Genomic DNA, 16,124 nt, shown 5'->3' on the forward strand with positions numbered 1-16,124 from the left:
TGTAAAGAAGAGGGAATTCTGACTTGAAGTAAAGGCCTCCACACCACTTGTCATGCCAAAATCTGATTATGGACCCATTCTCCACTTTAAGTAGACAATTATCCAAGTAGAAGTTGAAGATATTCCTGCTATAGGCCCCAATGGAGATAATGTCAGTCCACATTCTAGAGCGCTTATAATGTGATCTTAGTGGAGGATGCCAACATTTTTCCTCAATTTTATACTTGTTGCAGATAGCCCTCCTCCTGAGTGCATTGACTTGATTCCCAAATTTCCACCACCATTTGAGTAGTAAACAAGTATTCACATCTTTGATCCTTCTTATGCCTAGACCTCCTTGGTTGACATTTTTGTTACCTCCACCCATTTCACCAGATGAACTTTTTTTTTTAGATCATTGCCACCCCACAGAAACACAGCCTCAATCTTCTCAATTTATCTAGCAACTCCTTCGGGTATCTTAAATAAAGAGAGGTAGTACACAAGGAGACTGGATAGAACAGATTTGATCAACGTTAGTCTGCCTGCAAAAGATAGTAATTTCCTCTTCCACCCTGCAAGCTTAAATCTGATTTTGTCAAGAACAGGTTTCCACATTAATTTCCTACCTGGATTAGCTCCTAGTGGCACCTCCAGGAATTTCAAAGGAAGTCTATGCATCTTACAATTAAGTAGATTTATGAAAGACAATAGAAGCTCATTAGCCACACCAACCCCACACACAACACTTTTATGATATTCTAAGGCCTGAGAGAATTTCAAAGCATCTAAGAATTCGTTTAACAAGTACCAATTGAACCCACTCTGCATCGTAGAAAAGAATTGAATCATCTGTAAATTGAAGATGGGATAAGAGAACCTCATTAGCCCCAAGTTTCACTGCTTTAAGAATTCCAAGATTGAGTGCTCTGTTTAGAATAATGTTAAGCCCTTCTGCTACTATATTGAAAAGGAACAGTGAGAGTGGGTCACCTTGCCTGAGACCTTTTGTGGTGAGAACTCCTTTGTTGGTGATCCATTTACAAGAATGGATATACGAGCTATAGAAACACAGACTTTCATCCAGCCAAACCCAAAACTAGATAACGTAGAAAATAAAAATTCCCAATTTACAAAATCAAATGCTTTCTCAAAATCCAACTTTAAAATTAGCCCTGACTTCTTGGTCTTCTTCCAGCCATCGACCACTTCATTAACAATAAAGACAACATCTAAGATATTTCTCCCTCCTAGAAAAGCAGTCTGAGTTTCACCAATAATTAAAGGCAACACTAGCTTCAATCTACATGTTAAAACTTTAGCCAAAATTTTGTACAGCGAGCCTGTAATACCACAACCCGTACTATGCTTAATTATGCACATGTTTATATGTTTAATATGAATTTGCAAGTTAAGTATGTAAATTATGTGATTTTGGATTTATATCTGTTGAATGTAGAAAATTCTGTTATAATTAGAACTTTGAACTAAAAATTGAAAGTCTTAAAGGCGCGATAAACCAAAATCGGCTTCATATCTGTGATTAACATGATTTTTAGAGACTATGGTGAATTTTGAAAAATTACAATTCATAATGATTAAATTAAGATTTATGAGCCTAAGTCTTATATATGTATCTAGCTCTTGAGTTCTTCTTTTTCTTGTGGAGAGCTTTAAGTGGGTTAAAGAGAGAGGAAGAGGAGAAACTAGGATTTTGCAAGGGATTCAAAGGGCAAACCCTAAATTTGAACTAAGGTATGTTAATCTACTTGAAATCTTTGTGTATATCTCATCATTTGCTTGAAATCAAGAGGAAATTAGGAATTTTGAGCTAGGGTTTTAAGTTGTGTAAGGGTTTGAAATAAAATCATGAAAACTCTTCATTTTTGTTTGATTGGAGTTCTTTCTTGTGATTGATCCATGAAACAAATTCTAGATGGTTTATACAACCAAGATTTGTTAGAAGATTCACCATGTTTGTATGTATTTTAAGCTTGAGTATGACATTCATGATTGTATGAAAAAGATAAGCCAATGAATTTGATGTTGAAGCAAGACTGATATGTTTAAAGTGAAATTACACCTATATCATGCTAGTATATCATGTTTTTGGGTTACTTTTGCATGAATTTGGACTTGGAAATGAGTTTGGGAAGTTTGCATCTTTGAACCATTTTCAGACTGTTTGATTTTGCCTAGACCGCACGAGTGGCCACGGGCACCGCACGAGCGGAACATGAAGAAAAAAAGAGGTTTTCATTCTGCTCTTTGGGCACTCAAACGGCCAGTTTTTCAGCTCGCGCAGATTTGGGCCGCACGAGCGGTCAAATTGGGCGCACGTGCGGTCAGCCCTGTTTCAGTTTATACTTGGTAACTTCAAATAAACATATCTCCCTCATCCGAACTCCGTTTTAGACAATTCTTGAGCCTAAATTCAAGCCCCAGAAGTCTAGTTTCCAATGGTGGTGGTATCACATCCAAATTCTAATTACACAAATAGATATGCTCAAATTAGTGAAGGCTGTTTATTTTCTTTTAACTGTTTCATGTCATTTTCTACCCTAACTTAGTTCCGTTTCGCTTCTTGCTATTTTCTTGAACCTTAAATATGTAAACATGATATTTTCAATGGAAAACATATGAGATTGTTATAGGAAACATTAAGTTAAGTCATGAACATTTATGGCCGTTTAAAATACATCCATGGCACAAGCTTTGTACATGAATCACATGTAGAGAAGTTTAGCATTAAACACTTGAGGGGAATTAAAGAATGGGGAATGATTAAACGGATATGTAATGAATAAATCGATTGAGTGAATTGAAAGTAATGTGTTTTGAAATGTTATGCTTGGTTATGTTCCTACAGGCTGAGTCGTTAAGGAGTGTCATCCGACCAAGCACTGTGAGTAATTCTCTTTGTAACAGTATTGTCATATGAAATACTCTAGAATTGTGAAACTTATGTTTTGTATAAATTATGTACCTTGACAAGCGTTTCCGAAATGATAAAATATGCTTGAATTCATCAGAGTAATTATGCTATGGCAAGTTCCCAAAAGAATGTTTGGATAATAATGAATGAGTTTCCTTTTGAGCAACGATATGATAAATTGGGAAAATATGCTTTGACCCTTAGTAACTGTTATTTGTCTATGGTCCGTCTTGGACATTTTGTATAAATTGATGATCCGCTATAAACATTCTATATGATGTCAAACTTTGACGATTGTTCTGTATGGTAATTCAGCAAGTTAATTAAAGCCTAAATCACGGTGAGCAATTTCTATAGTATTGTACATATATGCTCTTCTTTGTGTACTTGAGCCATGAATGGTAAATTGTGTCAATGTTGTGTTTTGATCGAAATGAATGAAATTCATAAAAGTTATATGACATGTGCAATGTGGACCTAAGGTCGTTTTGTTATATGATTGGGCCCGAGGCTGTTTTGATATATTGTACCCGAGGTCGTTTTGTTATATGTTGGGCCTGAGGCCGTTTTGATATATGATTGGGCCCGAGGCCGTTTTGATATATTTGACCTAAGGTCGTTTTGTTATATGTTGGGCCTGAAGCCGTTTTGATATATGATTGGGCCGAAGACCGTTTTGATATATTGGACCCGAGGTCGTTTTGTTATATGTTGGGCCTGAGGCCGTTTTGATATATGATTGGACTCGAGGCCATTTTGATATATTGGACTCGAGGTCGTTTTGTATATGTTGGGCCTGAGGCCGTTTTGTTATATTTTGGGCCCGAGGCCATTTCGTAAATGTGATTAAAAGAAAAGTATGAACTTCGCTATTTGGTAAGCTATGGAAGGATCAATGAATGGTATTTGATACTATGTGCTTTCAAAACGATCTTTAAATATGCGAAGATCTTTATATTGATTAAATGAAACATAAGGCTCATCCATTTAACCCCTTATATGGAGATTACTCATTAGGCTTCCAGCTCAGTCCGTTTATTTGTATGTATATAGGTGAGCATCAGGGAGTTCCACATTAGAGACCACATCGGAGTTAGCCTTTTATAAAGCCACCCAAGTTACACCTCTACATCGGGGCTCTGGTGGTGTTTTGGCCAAGCTTGAGAAGCTTGGATTTTGTATAGTCTATGATGTTATAAGTTTTGCTTCTGAGTTATGTATATAATATGTATGTTTCTGATCATGGCATGTATGCACAGCTCAATGGACTCCTTCTCACTATATGTGTAGACACCCCATTTTTGACCGTCCTCAAGACTTGGACGTCACCGTTGGAACACTTGGTGATTATCCATGTTTGTGTTCGTTTGGAGTTCCCGGAGGTCTCGGCTACGCGCCTTGCCTCAGGATCTCCGAACTTGACTGTTCAGTGTCTGGTTTTGCACCAAACACTTGCATTTTGCCTTGGAGGGGCAGGGAATGCCTTGTGAGGCATCCCCACACACCACCGGCCATGGCCAGAGGCCACCGGCTGGTTTTTGCTGCCATCGGCAATGTATATTGCCGGTCGGCACTATTTATTGCCGGTCAGCACTCCCTTTTGCCAAAATGATATTTTTGAGCAGCTGACTACTGTTCATCTACTTTTGCAGATATTTTATTACAGCTGTCTTGCATTTGGCTCCCCTCCATACACGTGTATGGAGGGATCTCCCTCTTTAGAAGCTTGTCTTGTAAGCTTTACAAGACAAAAAGCTCTATAAGAGGAGCCCTTCTCTCCCTTGCTTAGGGTTAGACACTTTAGAGAGTTTAGACAGCCATATTAGGGTTTTGAGTTCTAGGGTTAGGATCCATACACATTCTATCTCTATACCTCTCTCTTTTTACCTTTGTGTGTGTGTTTAATTGTGTTTGTGCCTTACTATTGCACACAAACACATAGTGTTTCACCTTCCCTTAGCTACTGAGGTTCTAAGAGGCTGGTTTTGGTGTTTTGGAGCTGGATTCAAGCCAAGGAGGGCTGTTGGAGCATCATTTGTGAAGGTGATCTACAAGGGTGAGAAACTTCCCTTTTATTCCCCATTTTTGCATTGCTTTTCTACCCATCTTAGAGCTGTTTTCGTGCTTAGTGTATAATACAAAAAAGTTCTGTTTTTTAGCCCTTTTGATTGTTTATTAAGAGTGTTTTGTGGTTTGGGTTTGTTTGACCCCTCCTAAGCCTTGTAAGGCTCCTTTTTGTGTTATTTTTGTGCAAGTTTCGAGACTTTGGTGTTTGGGCCTCTTCACCACTGAAATCTTGAGGGATTTCAGTGGCGGAGATGGTGCCTTGAAGTCTCCAAAAGGGGAGGGCCACCCCCTTTCCTTGTTGTCCTTGAAAGGGGACCCTTTTTGGCCTCTTGAGGGAGCATCATGTTAGAGTGTGTATTGATCATGTCTTGGCTATTTTCCATGCTTATTATGCCATGATATAGCCTTGTTGTGTGTTGGTTTTGGTACACCATGCATACTTAGCATACCTACCATGTAATGCCTTATTATTGCCTTAATATGCCTTAGGTTGTGAGTCTTTGCTCTAGCATGTTTTAGGTTTAGCCTTGTGAAGGTTTTGTGCTCATTTTGCCATGTTTTAGGTCTGTCCATAGTTGTTTGGGTTGATCTTGGCATGCGTAGTATAGCTCCTTTGTATTTGAGCTTGTATGCTTCAAGTATGTGAATGTGTAGTATGTGTTGCTTGCATCATTTCGGTGGTTTGGAACCACCCTACATGTTATTTCAGTCCCTTTGACATGCTCATATGTTTGCCTTGGATGCCTCTTTGAAGCTTTGGAAGCTTGCCTTGCATGCTCCATGTTTTAGCATTTATGCATGCCTTTAAATTCAAACCATCTAGATGCTATCTAGTTGGTCTTTTGGGTTTAGTTTCATGTGTTAAAACTCTGTTTTTGGTTGCCTAAGTCCTGCCATGTGTGGTTGTACTAAGTGTAGTCCATTGCCTCTTTGGTGAGCCTTGAATGCTTGGACCATTGTTGCATGTTTAGCTTGCCTTGTTGCTTGGTTTGGCACCATGTTTTAACATGATTTTCAGAGCTTATGTTGCATGCTAATTGTCCATGATATCCCTTTTCAAGTGTGCCTTAGAGTTGCTTATTTAATGCCTAAGTGTTGGTCTAACTTACTTGCATGTGTGTATGTATGTTTGATCCCAATTCCTTGGTTTTTGGCCACTGTTTTAGGCCTATTTAGAGTTGCCTAAATCATGTATAAGTCCACCTTTTCATCAGTTTGCATTGCCTCATGTTTGCTTGTATGCTTGCATAAGTGTCTTGCCATGCCATGTTGCATCCTTAGCTTGCATGCCTAGGTTGCATTACATCTTGCATGCATGCCTTGTTCCTTGACTTGGTGATAGGAATTGGGCCTTGGTTCGTTTGTTTGGTTTGCATTTCATTTGACATGAAAGTTGCACACTTGCTTCTTTGGGCCATCATGCATGAAAATGCGTGATTGGCGGTCCGAGAATCGAGACACATGCCCTTTTGAGTCACAAACATGATAGGGGACATGATTGGTGCATACATTGCTTGAATTGTATTGCCATGCAAGTTCTGTCCTCTGCTGCTGTGAGTTGCAGGTTCTGCAGGCATTCTTTGCCGACCGGCAGTATACATTGCCGACCGGCAGTAAATCACCAGCCGATGGATTCATTTTGTGCCGGTGACCACAATTCACTGCCGGTGGTAATTCTACTCAGCCGGTGGTGATTCCCAGTATCCAGAGAGGCATCCTTGAGACTTTGGCAGTCTTTAGAGAGGCAGAGCAGGGAAAATAGAGGTGGACTATGCATGGCCGTGCACTTCCGAGCAGGACCCGAGCATGCGCTGCATCTGGCTCTCCTCCCGAGGCGGTTTACTGCTTTTTCCTAGTTTAAATTAGTTTGTTGACTGATTAGGCAATTTGTAATATTTAATTAGCTTGCGTAGTTAATTAATTTGTATTATTTATTTGGTCCCTCTGGACGAGGGCAAATCTGTAATAAGTGTGTGTGAGTGGTGTGTATGTCTTCCAATCCCCACTTCTTTCTTCCCTTTTATTTACCTGCTTTGATGGTTAGTATTAGGGCACGTTTAAATTAGCATACCTCATGCAATGCATGCGTGCATTCATTCATTTGTCTTACATGCACCGGGGTCGGCACATCATTCTAACTGCATCTGTATTTCAATTTCCAAATTGAATACGTATTAGTTGTAGCATTTCACATGTCATCGTAGATTAGCTGAGCCTATCCTAATCACATTTTGCTTGTGTTGCATTAGTCATTTTAACATGAACTAGGACATGCATGTTTGCTAACTAGTTTATTGTTTTGGCACGGAGTACAATGTAAGTATTTTCGCTTTAGCATATTGCATGCGTGTGAATGTTGCCATGATAGTATGCTTACCATGTGGCTAAGTGCTTATATGAGATAAACTGTTTGAATGCCTGTGGGTGAAGGTTGGATTGTTTGAGTTGGAAAAACTCGTTGAAATCCGTGTTTTAGCCTACATGCGAGTAGCAAATTCCAAAGCGCTTTTCAAAACAAACGGATATGCAATGCTTGTTTCCAAATTATGCAATCTAGTCTATACTTGTTTGCTGTGCGCATAACATATTAATTCTAGGCTAATAACCAGAATAAGAACATATAACGTTTTCAAAATCGGATATCATAGTTAGTAGAGGCCGGTCTTCGGACCGGGCGAAAGGGGGTGCTCATAGTTGACCTTCCCCGATCGTACCCAAGCTCCCGAGCCAAGACAACTTTGGTGATGACGGACATGTGGCCTTCGGCACCGAGTCAGGTTTTCCTAAATTCCCCCATAAAAAATATTTAGGTGGCGACTCTGTATCTGGCGAAGCAGTCCATGTTTGGCACTTCTTTTCAAAAAATCTGTTTCTCAAAACGATTTGCCGGATTTGAACTCTTTGGTTCAAGATTAAGAACCGTGACGATTTGAGAGTCCGAGCTGTAGTACCCCCAAATGAACAGAACGGGACTCACCATTCCGGGGCGTTCGGGGACGTCTACAATATGCTTCCGTTATGGCCCCATTAACATAAATATTTTCTATGTTCGTCTGAGGCCTTCGGTAACCCACAGATTATTGGCCGGTTATGACCCAAACTTCTAGGGGCGTGTTCGGGTCATGACAGAGCCTACAAGACTAATGGGTCTATAGTCAATTAGGCCATTAGGATTATCCAACTTGGGGATGAGAGTAATGAAAGAGCTATTAATGCCATAAGTGAGCTTGTTGTGAGTGTGAAAATCTTTAAAGAATTGCATAATAACCTGATTCATGATCTTCCAAAATTTCTAATAACACAAGAAGTTGAACCCATCAGGGCCTGATGCTTTGCTGTTATTGTAGTCTTTGATAACTGCCAGTACCTTAATTTCCTTGAAATCTGGTTCAAGATGCTGAGAGACAAAACTTGCCTCAATTGATTTGAACTCCCCCCCTCCACCCCCCCGAGACAGGCCTTTTTGCCCAAGATTCAGGGAAATGACCCTTGAAGTGTGTCAGCACCTCATGTTTAATCCTACTAGGTTCCTCATAAGATACCCCATTAGCTGAAATAGAGTTGATAAGATTTCTATTCTGTCTAGTGCTAGCAAAGACATGGAAAAACCTTGTACTTTTATCCCCATTCAAAGTCCAATTCAATCTAGATTTTTGTAACCATTACCATTTCACCATTCTATAAAGCTTCCACACTTCACATCTGGTCACTCTTCTTCTTTCTTTTTCTGAGTCAACCAATACTCTACCCTCTGCAATGATGTCAATTGCATGCAGCTCTTCTTCTGAAGCCTTGAGCTTTTGTGGTAATATTACCAAACACCTCAATATTCCATTTTTTTAGTTCTAACTTTAAAAGTTTCAGTTTTTGTATAAGTATGTGCCTAGCCTAGCCTAGCCAGCAACAGTGTTGTTGTCCAGGAATTAGCAAAGAGCTTACAATCTTGTTTGATATTCATTTTATAAAATAAAATGTGATTTGTTCTTATGTTTATAAATGTTTGATGAAATTGATTTTTTATATGAATGACTTTTATTACAGGACTTACAAAGTAAATGGTTCGGATTATTGATCTGAATTTAAATTTTGGTCCAGAAGAGAAAAATAAATAGATATAAAGAGATGCAACTATAGAGGGGAATCATTCAAATTATTTGAATTATTATTGGGTAAGATGTGAATAATGGTGATGACGTAGGAAATAGACCAGTTCAGTAGTGGAGATGAGACTTTTTCAAATGTCTTACATGTCTTTGCAGGACATGCAAACTGTGCTTCCGAAAACACTACTAGTGTCATCGCTTGGCAGTGGATTTACAATTTACTGAGCCTTTCTATGTAAGCATATATATATATATATACATAGAGAGAGAGAGAGAGAGAGAGAGAGAGAGAGAGAGAGATCTACAACTTAAATCTGTAAGGTTTTAGTTACAGCGGCTTTCATGCTTGACAATGGAGAACCTTAGAAATTGCGTGAGTTTGTTGTGTATAATAATGATTACGTTGATTGTGGTTCTGATGTTGCATGCTACGCCATGTATTTGTTACACTTCGTATGTGTTTGGAGACTCCTTGGTTGATGCTGGAAACAATGACTATATTTTCACCCTCTCAAAGGCAGACTCTCCTCCTTATGGCATCGACTTTGCGCCTTCTGGTGGCAAACCCACCGGAAGATTCACCAATGGTAGAACCATTTCCGATATTATAGGTAAAATAAACCATTCTTTTATTATAACGCCGGTAATATTACACATGATATAGTGAATAAATCTAATCAATATAACATTTGGTATCAACAATAATATTTTTTTTATTTATTACCGAAACTAATACAGTGTGGAATGTAACTAATATTATAGTATTGATACGTGGTGAAATGATAAATATATTTCAACAGTGCTAGAAACCCTAATACTTCTACCAATGGCTTGTGAATGTTAAGGATACATCTATTTGTTTTGAAGTGTTAGTGTGCCTAATATTCCAGTACTTTTTTTTTGGGTGAATAGTGTATTCCAGTACTTAGCATTGGAGAGCATGTATATACTCTGAATTAATAGGTATTGGAGTATATATGACACTAACTAATTCCAGTTTGTGGTGGTGGTGTAATATTCAGGTGAAGCTCTTGGGAACAAGTCATTTCCTCCACCTTACCTATCCCCTGACTCATTATCTAATGCAGTTTTAGGAGGATTAAATTATGCTTCTGGAGCTTCTGGAATCCTCGATCAAACAGGAACCTTGTTTGTAAGTAATTAATTAATTACTTTTTCTCTATTTTAGATCAGTTCTGGTGGTGCCATATCTAGATTCAATACAATTACATACACTTGTAACTTAATTGGAAAATTAATTTTACGGCACAGATAGGAAGAATCTCGCTACGAGCCCAAATCAGCTATTTTGAGCAAACTAGAACTTATATGGTGCGTGCAATGGGAGAAAATGGAACAAGGACATTCTTAAGCAAGGCTCTTTTCTCTCTTACAATTGGATCCAATGATGTTTTAAACTATTTCCAACCATCCATTCCATTTTTCGAGGAAATCAAGGTTTCTCCTACCGTGTTCCAAGACTTTATGATTTCCAACTTGACAGTACAACTTAAGGTACATAGAACAAATTTGCTAGCTTGATTTTGTATAACTTTCAGCTTAATTATTATCTCAATTTATCAAGTTGGAGGCAGAGTTAAATAAAATTCTTGGTGTGAATTCGAATTAGCGACTACATGGCTTAGGGGCTAGGAAATTTGTGGTAGTTGGGGTTGGACCTCTTGGGTGCATACCATTTGTTCGTGCCCTTCGTCTTGTGGCTAGTGGAAAATGTTCAGTGGAGGTGAATACATTGATTCAAGGTTACAATAGAAAGCTAAGTGCATTGCTTCAGCATTTAAATCAAGAGTTGGGACCAGAAGCTATGTTTGTTTATGCAAATTCTTATGATGTTGTTACGGGGATCATACAAAATTATCGCCACTACGGTAAGCTTTTACAAAATTTTTGATTTCCAATATTATTAATTATGTGCTCTGTATATATATCATATATATGATGACCAACCATTTATATGTGTGCAAATGTAATGTTAGGATTTGATAATGGAGAAGATCCGTGTTGTGGAGGATATTTTCCACCATATGTGTGCTTTAAGGGAAGTAATGCAAACATGAGTTCCACTCTGTGTGACAATCGATCAAAGTATGTGTTTTGGGATGCATATCACCCAACCGAAGCGGCTAATATCATCATTTCAGAAAAATTATTGAACGGTGATCAAAGATTTTGCTCTCCACTCAACATTCACAAGCTTTACAGCTATAATCTTCCCTCCTGGCCTATGGAATGAAATATTTTGTAGTTATTTATCCATACATATGCTTATGATATATACCAATATTCTATATGTGTGTGTGTTTTCACATACATGCATATATATGTACTTTGTTAATCAATGCCACTCGTGAATAATAGCCTTAAGAGAAGCCTCTACTTTTATTTGGACAAATATAGCAATCCTCAATTTCTTCATATATATTTCTAAAATGCATGCAATATTGGAACAATTACGAAAAACACATACAAGTAATTGGAGAATTACTAGCTCAACCGCAGTTTAAGAAAGAAAGAAGATATCGACTCTGCTGCAATAGTTTCTGACTTGGTATTAACTCCCAATTAGAGAAGTCAACCATTTCTCTCTCTCTCTCTCTCACTTGGTGTTAACTCCTAATTAATGATGATAAATGAATCGCCTACACAGCTTCCCTATAAGAAATGAGGTTGACGGTTGGCCGCTCTGTCTCTATCTACCAAGAAACTATTTTCTTGTTTCTTAACTACTACCAAGTACCAAATCATGGCATGAAATGAATCATCATCATCATCATCATAAATACTAGTACATCCCCTAACAAGTAACAACTAACGACTGACAAAATTCTTGATATTAAATAAAAACTGTAGTATTGCCCCCGTTGACCTCTATAAGTTTAATACATACTAAGTTTTTCCCAATTCAATAATAATGTTAAAAAGTTCAAGAACACTGAAAGAAGAATCTTTGGACCAATCCCTTTCCTCATTTTTTTTTTTTTTTTTTTTCCAGAGCTTTATATGTCTTCAAATAAAACAAAGAACCAACCACATGAATGGCGGAGCTGAGCTCAGCTGAGCTGTTAAATAGAGAGTGTCAGAGATGCCCCATGTTAGAGTTCTGTGTTGTCTCTGAAGATATGGTCTTGAGAAGAATAATGCTTGGGACTCCCTTTTGGGGGTCACCCCCCACCCCCCCTTTGCCACGTGGCGGGTGGTGATTGGAAGAGCAGGAAAAAAAAGAAAAAGAAAAAGAAAATGTAACCAATGAGAGAGAGGGGGGGTCAAAGGGGGTGGGGGGAAAAGGAGGGATGAATCATTGTTGGTCTTGAGAAATAGAGGAACAAATCTGCACACTGCACAGAGAAAGAGAGAGAGAGAGAGGTGTGTTAGTGATATTCATTCAGAAACAGAACTTTCAATTCAAAAAACAAAGATCAAAGAAACCAACAAAATCAAAGTCAACCCATAAGCATATGAATGGTGTGCCAATAGAATGACACCTCTTTATTCATATGTTTGGTTACATTTGTTAAGACACTGTAATGGAATAGATACTATAAAAAAATAAAAATAAAAAGTTTAAACACGATCGACTAACAAAATAAAAATGCGGCATTGAAGAAACTATGGGTAGTTAGCTGTATTAAAATGTAACATCAAAATAAAGTGAATGAATTGCGAATGTAGTCATGTAATGTTATTGTTATGATTTTAAATCAAATAACTAGTATGGGGGCAGCTCTTTTGTGCAATTTTCAGTGTTTAGCTTGCTTCAATGGTGAAGAAGAATGAAGTTTTCATTCGGAAATAATTCGAATTGCTTGGCCCAAAGCAAACATAGGATATGATGTTGGATAGCATAAGGAGCACATTTTGAGTTGAGGTAGTTCAATTGTTTGGGCTTTTATTTATTTATTTTAGATGAAGTTGGTGTGTAATTGTAACGTAATCCATCCGAAAAGTCCAGAACATAACATAGGCCAATTAGCTTTCGGTGGTAAGGCTAGCCCAACCCTCTTCTTACATTAGATTGGGCTGGGCAGTCCACTATTGGGGGTATACCATACGAGCTTCGGGCTTGCCTTCCCCAAACCAAATGTGCCACAAAACAAACAGAACCAGTTGTTGTGATTGATTGAGATCTGTGAGAAGCAGCGGAGGAGGAATTTAGAAGTAGAAGTAGAAGTAGAAGAATGGGATACGTGGTGAGGGTGAGGTTTGCATCATTCTTCGCCGGGGCTGCGTTGACGTCGGCTATTGGCCTTTACGTCCTTCGCGACGATTACAAGTCCGCTCATCAATCCATCTCTCTTCAGGTTTTCTTCTCAATTTACCCCCTTCTTTTTATTTGCTCACCTCCCTCCCTCCCTCCCTCCCTCCCTCTCTCTACCAAAATTCCTAGGGACAATCAAAGCTAAATTAAAGCTGTCAAACAACTATAAAAAGCACATCAGTGCTAACATGCGATGTAAATTTCTGAGAAAAAAGATTGGGAGCTCTTAAGAGCTCTAATAGCTTTAATTGGTGCCTGAGTTCCATGTAATTTTGATGTTTTGGTTTTGGTTTTGGTTTTCGTTTTCGTTTTGGTTTTGGTTTTGGTTTTCGTTTTGGTTTATTTATTTATTTATTTATTTTATTTTCCACGTCATTAGTGCCTTTTAGAGCTCCAAATTAGAGGGAGGGATGTATCATTTCTGAATTTCTAATTCAACTAACTGAAGATTGGATTGTTATGTTTTTCAATTGCATTTTTATATATTAAAAAAATAAATAAATAAATAAATAAAAACATTCTCTCTCACTTTCAGGATTTATTTGTTCAACTCATTTTTAGATTCTCATCAGAACTCGTTGTCCCCAATCTAGTTGTTAATATAGACTAATTCTGAATAAACAGATTGAACAACAAGAATGAATTTTAACCAGCAGCATCTCAATCCCCTCAAATCAATCACTATTCACTGCAATGTGCATAATAAGAGCCCGCTTGGTGCTTACACCTCCTTTGGATTGAGTGATTCGGAGAGAAAGAAAAGAAATACTAATCACTTGTTTGGATTCCTATAGGTTTCTTTTTAGGACACCAGCATTTTCTTTCAATCTCTAATGAGTCATGGACCAAGTTGCCTACTGCCAAATGTTGAGCCAACTTGACAAGCATGCTACTCTTCTTCAACTTGGATGACAACCATTGAACTATCTGTTTGCTGACTCAGAGCCCCTATCTTCTTCTTAACATACCCACATCAGCCACGATCGACAAAAGTGACAACCGTGGTGGACAATCTTTCACCCAGTTGTCCGGGCAAACGACCGGCCAACACCCATTCAGGCCATTCGAGCCCCTTCCAATTCGAGCTACTACGCTTTTTCCTTATTATTATTCCTGTAGTATAAGAAGTTGGAGACAAACCCTCTTGACCATCTATGGTCAAATTTTGTCAACCACATACAGGCTAAAATTCCAACACCCTAATTGCTCCCATGGGCATTAATCCATCCAACAAGCTCACAAGTTTGTCATTAGTAGTCTTACGGGCATGTCAAAATTCGAAGAATGATGTAGCTTCCTCACTTTGACAGTAATGGAATGAATAAACTAGGGGAGATAGGATTCACCATCAGCAGAAAAAAAAAATGAGAAAAAGAGGACACATGAAGGATACGATAATATATGGTTACCCAAAATATAAACAACTGCAATCCACCTTGGCTATTTTCGTTGGTTTTTTGACTTTTTACGGAAAAACCTACAAAAAGGTAGAAAAAGTGATGTGATAACTTGGTTTGGCTTTTGGGCTATTTTTGTCAAAAAGCTACTCCCCAAACAACCCCTTAATCTAGGTAGAGAACACAGGTGGTTCCCAGATGAATTTCATCTATGTATTTCTTTCAAGATATTTGTAGTTAGGTGTGATATTGAAAACTTGCTTTCTGTTCTATTTTGTAAATGTTTTCTCTTTTTTATTCTCTAGATGGATGGCCTCAATGAATCTCTTGATGGCCGTATCTCAAAACTGGAGAAGTTGAAAGAAGTTGAGGCAGCAAAACAGGGAGAGGCTACAGAGTGAAGTTCAAAATTGTGTTGATGTTTTGGTTTGGTGACTCTCCAAATATTTATGTTCTTCAAGTCAGAGGCAGGTTTTGATTTTAGCTATAGTCAGCAGTCAAAATATTTACTGATGTTTGGAATTTTTGTGTGTGTAATTGGATAGATGTCAACTGTTTCTTTTCAATTTAGAGATGACCGAATCCACACACAAGCCCCTTCCAGCAACTAAATTGCCTTTTGTAATTTGTATTATTAAGGGAAAGTTAGGTGTTGTACCCTGGGTCAATATTTCTACGTTTGGATCTACTATAGTCTATAGGTTGAGAAAAATATATGTAGATTTTTTTTTTTCACTTCTTAAACTAATTTTAGAAGGAATTCAAAATATTCGAATGCATAATTAGTTCAAACATAAAAGACTATAAGAGAAAACAAGGACAACAAAACACAAAATCAAAAGTATAGAAGAAAAGTGCACCAAACTAAGAGTGGCCCTGTATATTTGGACAGGGCACAAAAGAGTGAAGGGCCGCCTTAGCAAGGTTGTGGGCAACATGAACATTGTTCCTTTCTAGGTGCTGTGATACAACCATTGAAGTTTTAAATAATGATTTGGTGACCAAATTTTGAATATTGATGACGTATAACCAATGCTTTGGTACAAGACAAGTTAAATATATGTATTGATTATTAGATGATATTCAGAAACTTGGCAAGCAAATCACCAAAACATTTCTCTCAACTTATTGCTTTTTTTTTTTTATCAATTACACTTTTGTTCCTCTAAAGTACATGTTCCCCATTTTGATTTTTAAACTAGCTATTTCTTAAAATTGGAAAAATTAAGGACAGTTGAAAAAAAAAATTAGTTTAATGACCAAATTTACAATAATAATAGTAAGGGAAATTTGCTCAAAACTCTCATAATAAAATTTTAATGCATTAAGAACAAACACAAAAAAATTTCTTAAAAAGTCCAACACAT

The 16,124-nt window shown here is 37.8% G+C and overlaps 2 protein-coding genes and 1 non-coding gene across 3 annotated transcripts; 2 read left to right on the top strand and 1 right to left on the bottom strand.

The window, feature by feature from the left end:
- Window positions 1–435: 435 nt before the first annotated feature.
- LOC145802896 (uncharacterized) lies at window positions 436–1,362 on the bottom strand. The gene is made up of 2 exons (XM_082895709.1): window positions 973–1,362; window positions 436–804 (listed from the first exon to the last, which is right to left on the bottom strand). The coding sequence occupies exons 1-2, from the start codon at window positions 1,360–1,362 to the stop codon at window positions 436–438; spliced, it is 759 nt and encodes a 252-aa protein (XP_082751835.1).
- An 8,024-nt stretch (window positions 1,363–9,386) lies between these two features.
- On the top strand, window positions 9,387–11,505 carry LOC114277801 (GDSL-like Lipase/Acylhydrolase superfamily protein). Its single transcript, XM_028219746.2, has 5 exons — window positions 9,387–9,695; window positions 10,107–10,237; window positions 10,357–10,599; window positions 10,715–10,973; window positions 11,082–11,505. Exons 1-5 carry the CDS (start codon window positions 9,437–9,439, stop codon window positions 11,336–11,338), a joined length of 1,149 nt encoding a protein of 382 aa, XP_028075547.2. The 5' UTR covers window positions 9,387–9,436; the 3' UTR covers window positions 11,339–11,505.
- Window positions 11,506–13,029: 1,524 nt separating this feature from the next.
- On the top strand, window positions 13,030–15,425 carry LOC114277808 (uncharacterized). The gene is made up of 2 exons (XR_014345087.1): window positions 13,030–13,403; window positions 15,063–15,425. It is a non-coding gene; the product is annotated as an uncharacterized LOC114277808 (transcript).
- The last annotated feature ends 699 nt before the right edge of the window (window positions 15,426–16,124 follow it).

The sequence above is a fragment of the Camellia sinensis genome, chromosome 11 (genome assembly GCF_055761805.1).
Source record: "Camellia sinensis isolate YWXY chromosome 11, ASM5576180v1, whole genome shotgun sequence".
NCBI lineage: Eukaryota > Viridiplantae > Streptophyta > Magnoliopsida > Ericales > Theaceae > Camellia > Camellia sinensis.

Excerpts from the sequence above, each read along its gene's own strand:
- LOC145802896 (XM_082895709.1), bottom strand. The coding sequence starts at position 1,362 with ATGTGCATAATTAAGCATAGTACGGGTTGTGGTATTACAGGCTCGCTG. Across the intron at positions 805-972 it reads CACAAAAGGTCTCAGGCAAG|AGTGGGTTCAATTGGTACTT; the intron begins GTGACCCACTCT and ends TCTACGATGCAG.
- LOC114277801 (XM_028219746.2), top strand. The coding sequence starts at position 9,437 with ATGGAGAACCTTAGAAATTGCGTGAGTTTGTTGTGTATAATAATGATT. Across the intron at positions 9,696-10,106 it reads AACCATTTCCGATATTATAG|GTGAAGCTCTTGGGAACAAG; the intron begins GTAAAATAAACC and ends TGTAATATTCAG. Across the intron at positions 10,974-11,081 it reads ACAAAATTATCGCCACTACG|GATTTGATAATGGAGAAGAT; the intron begins GTAAGCTTTTAC and ends ATGTAATGTTAG.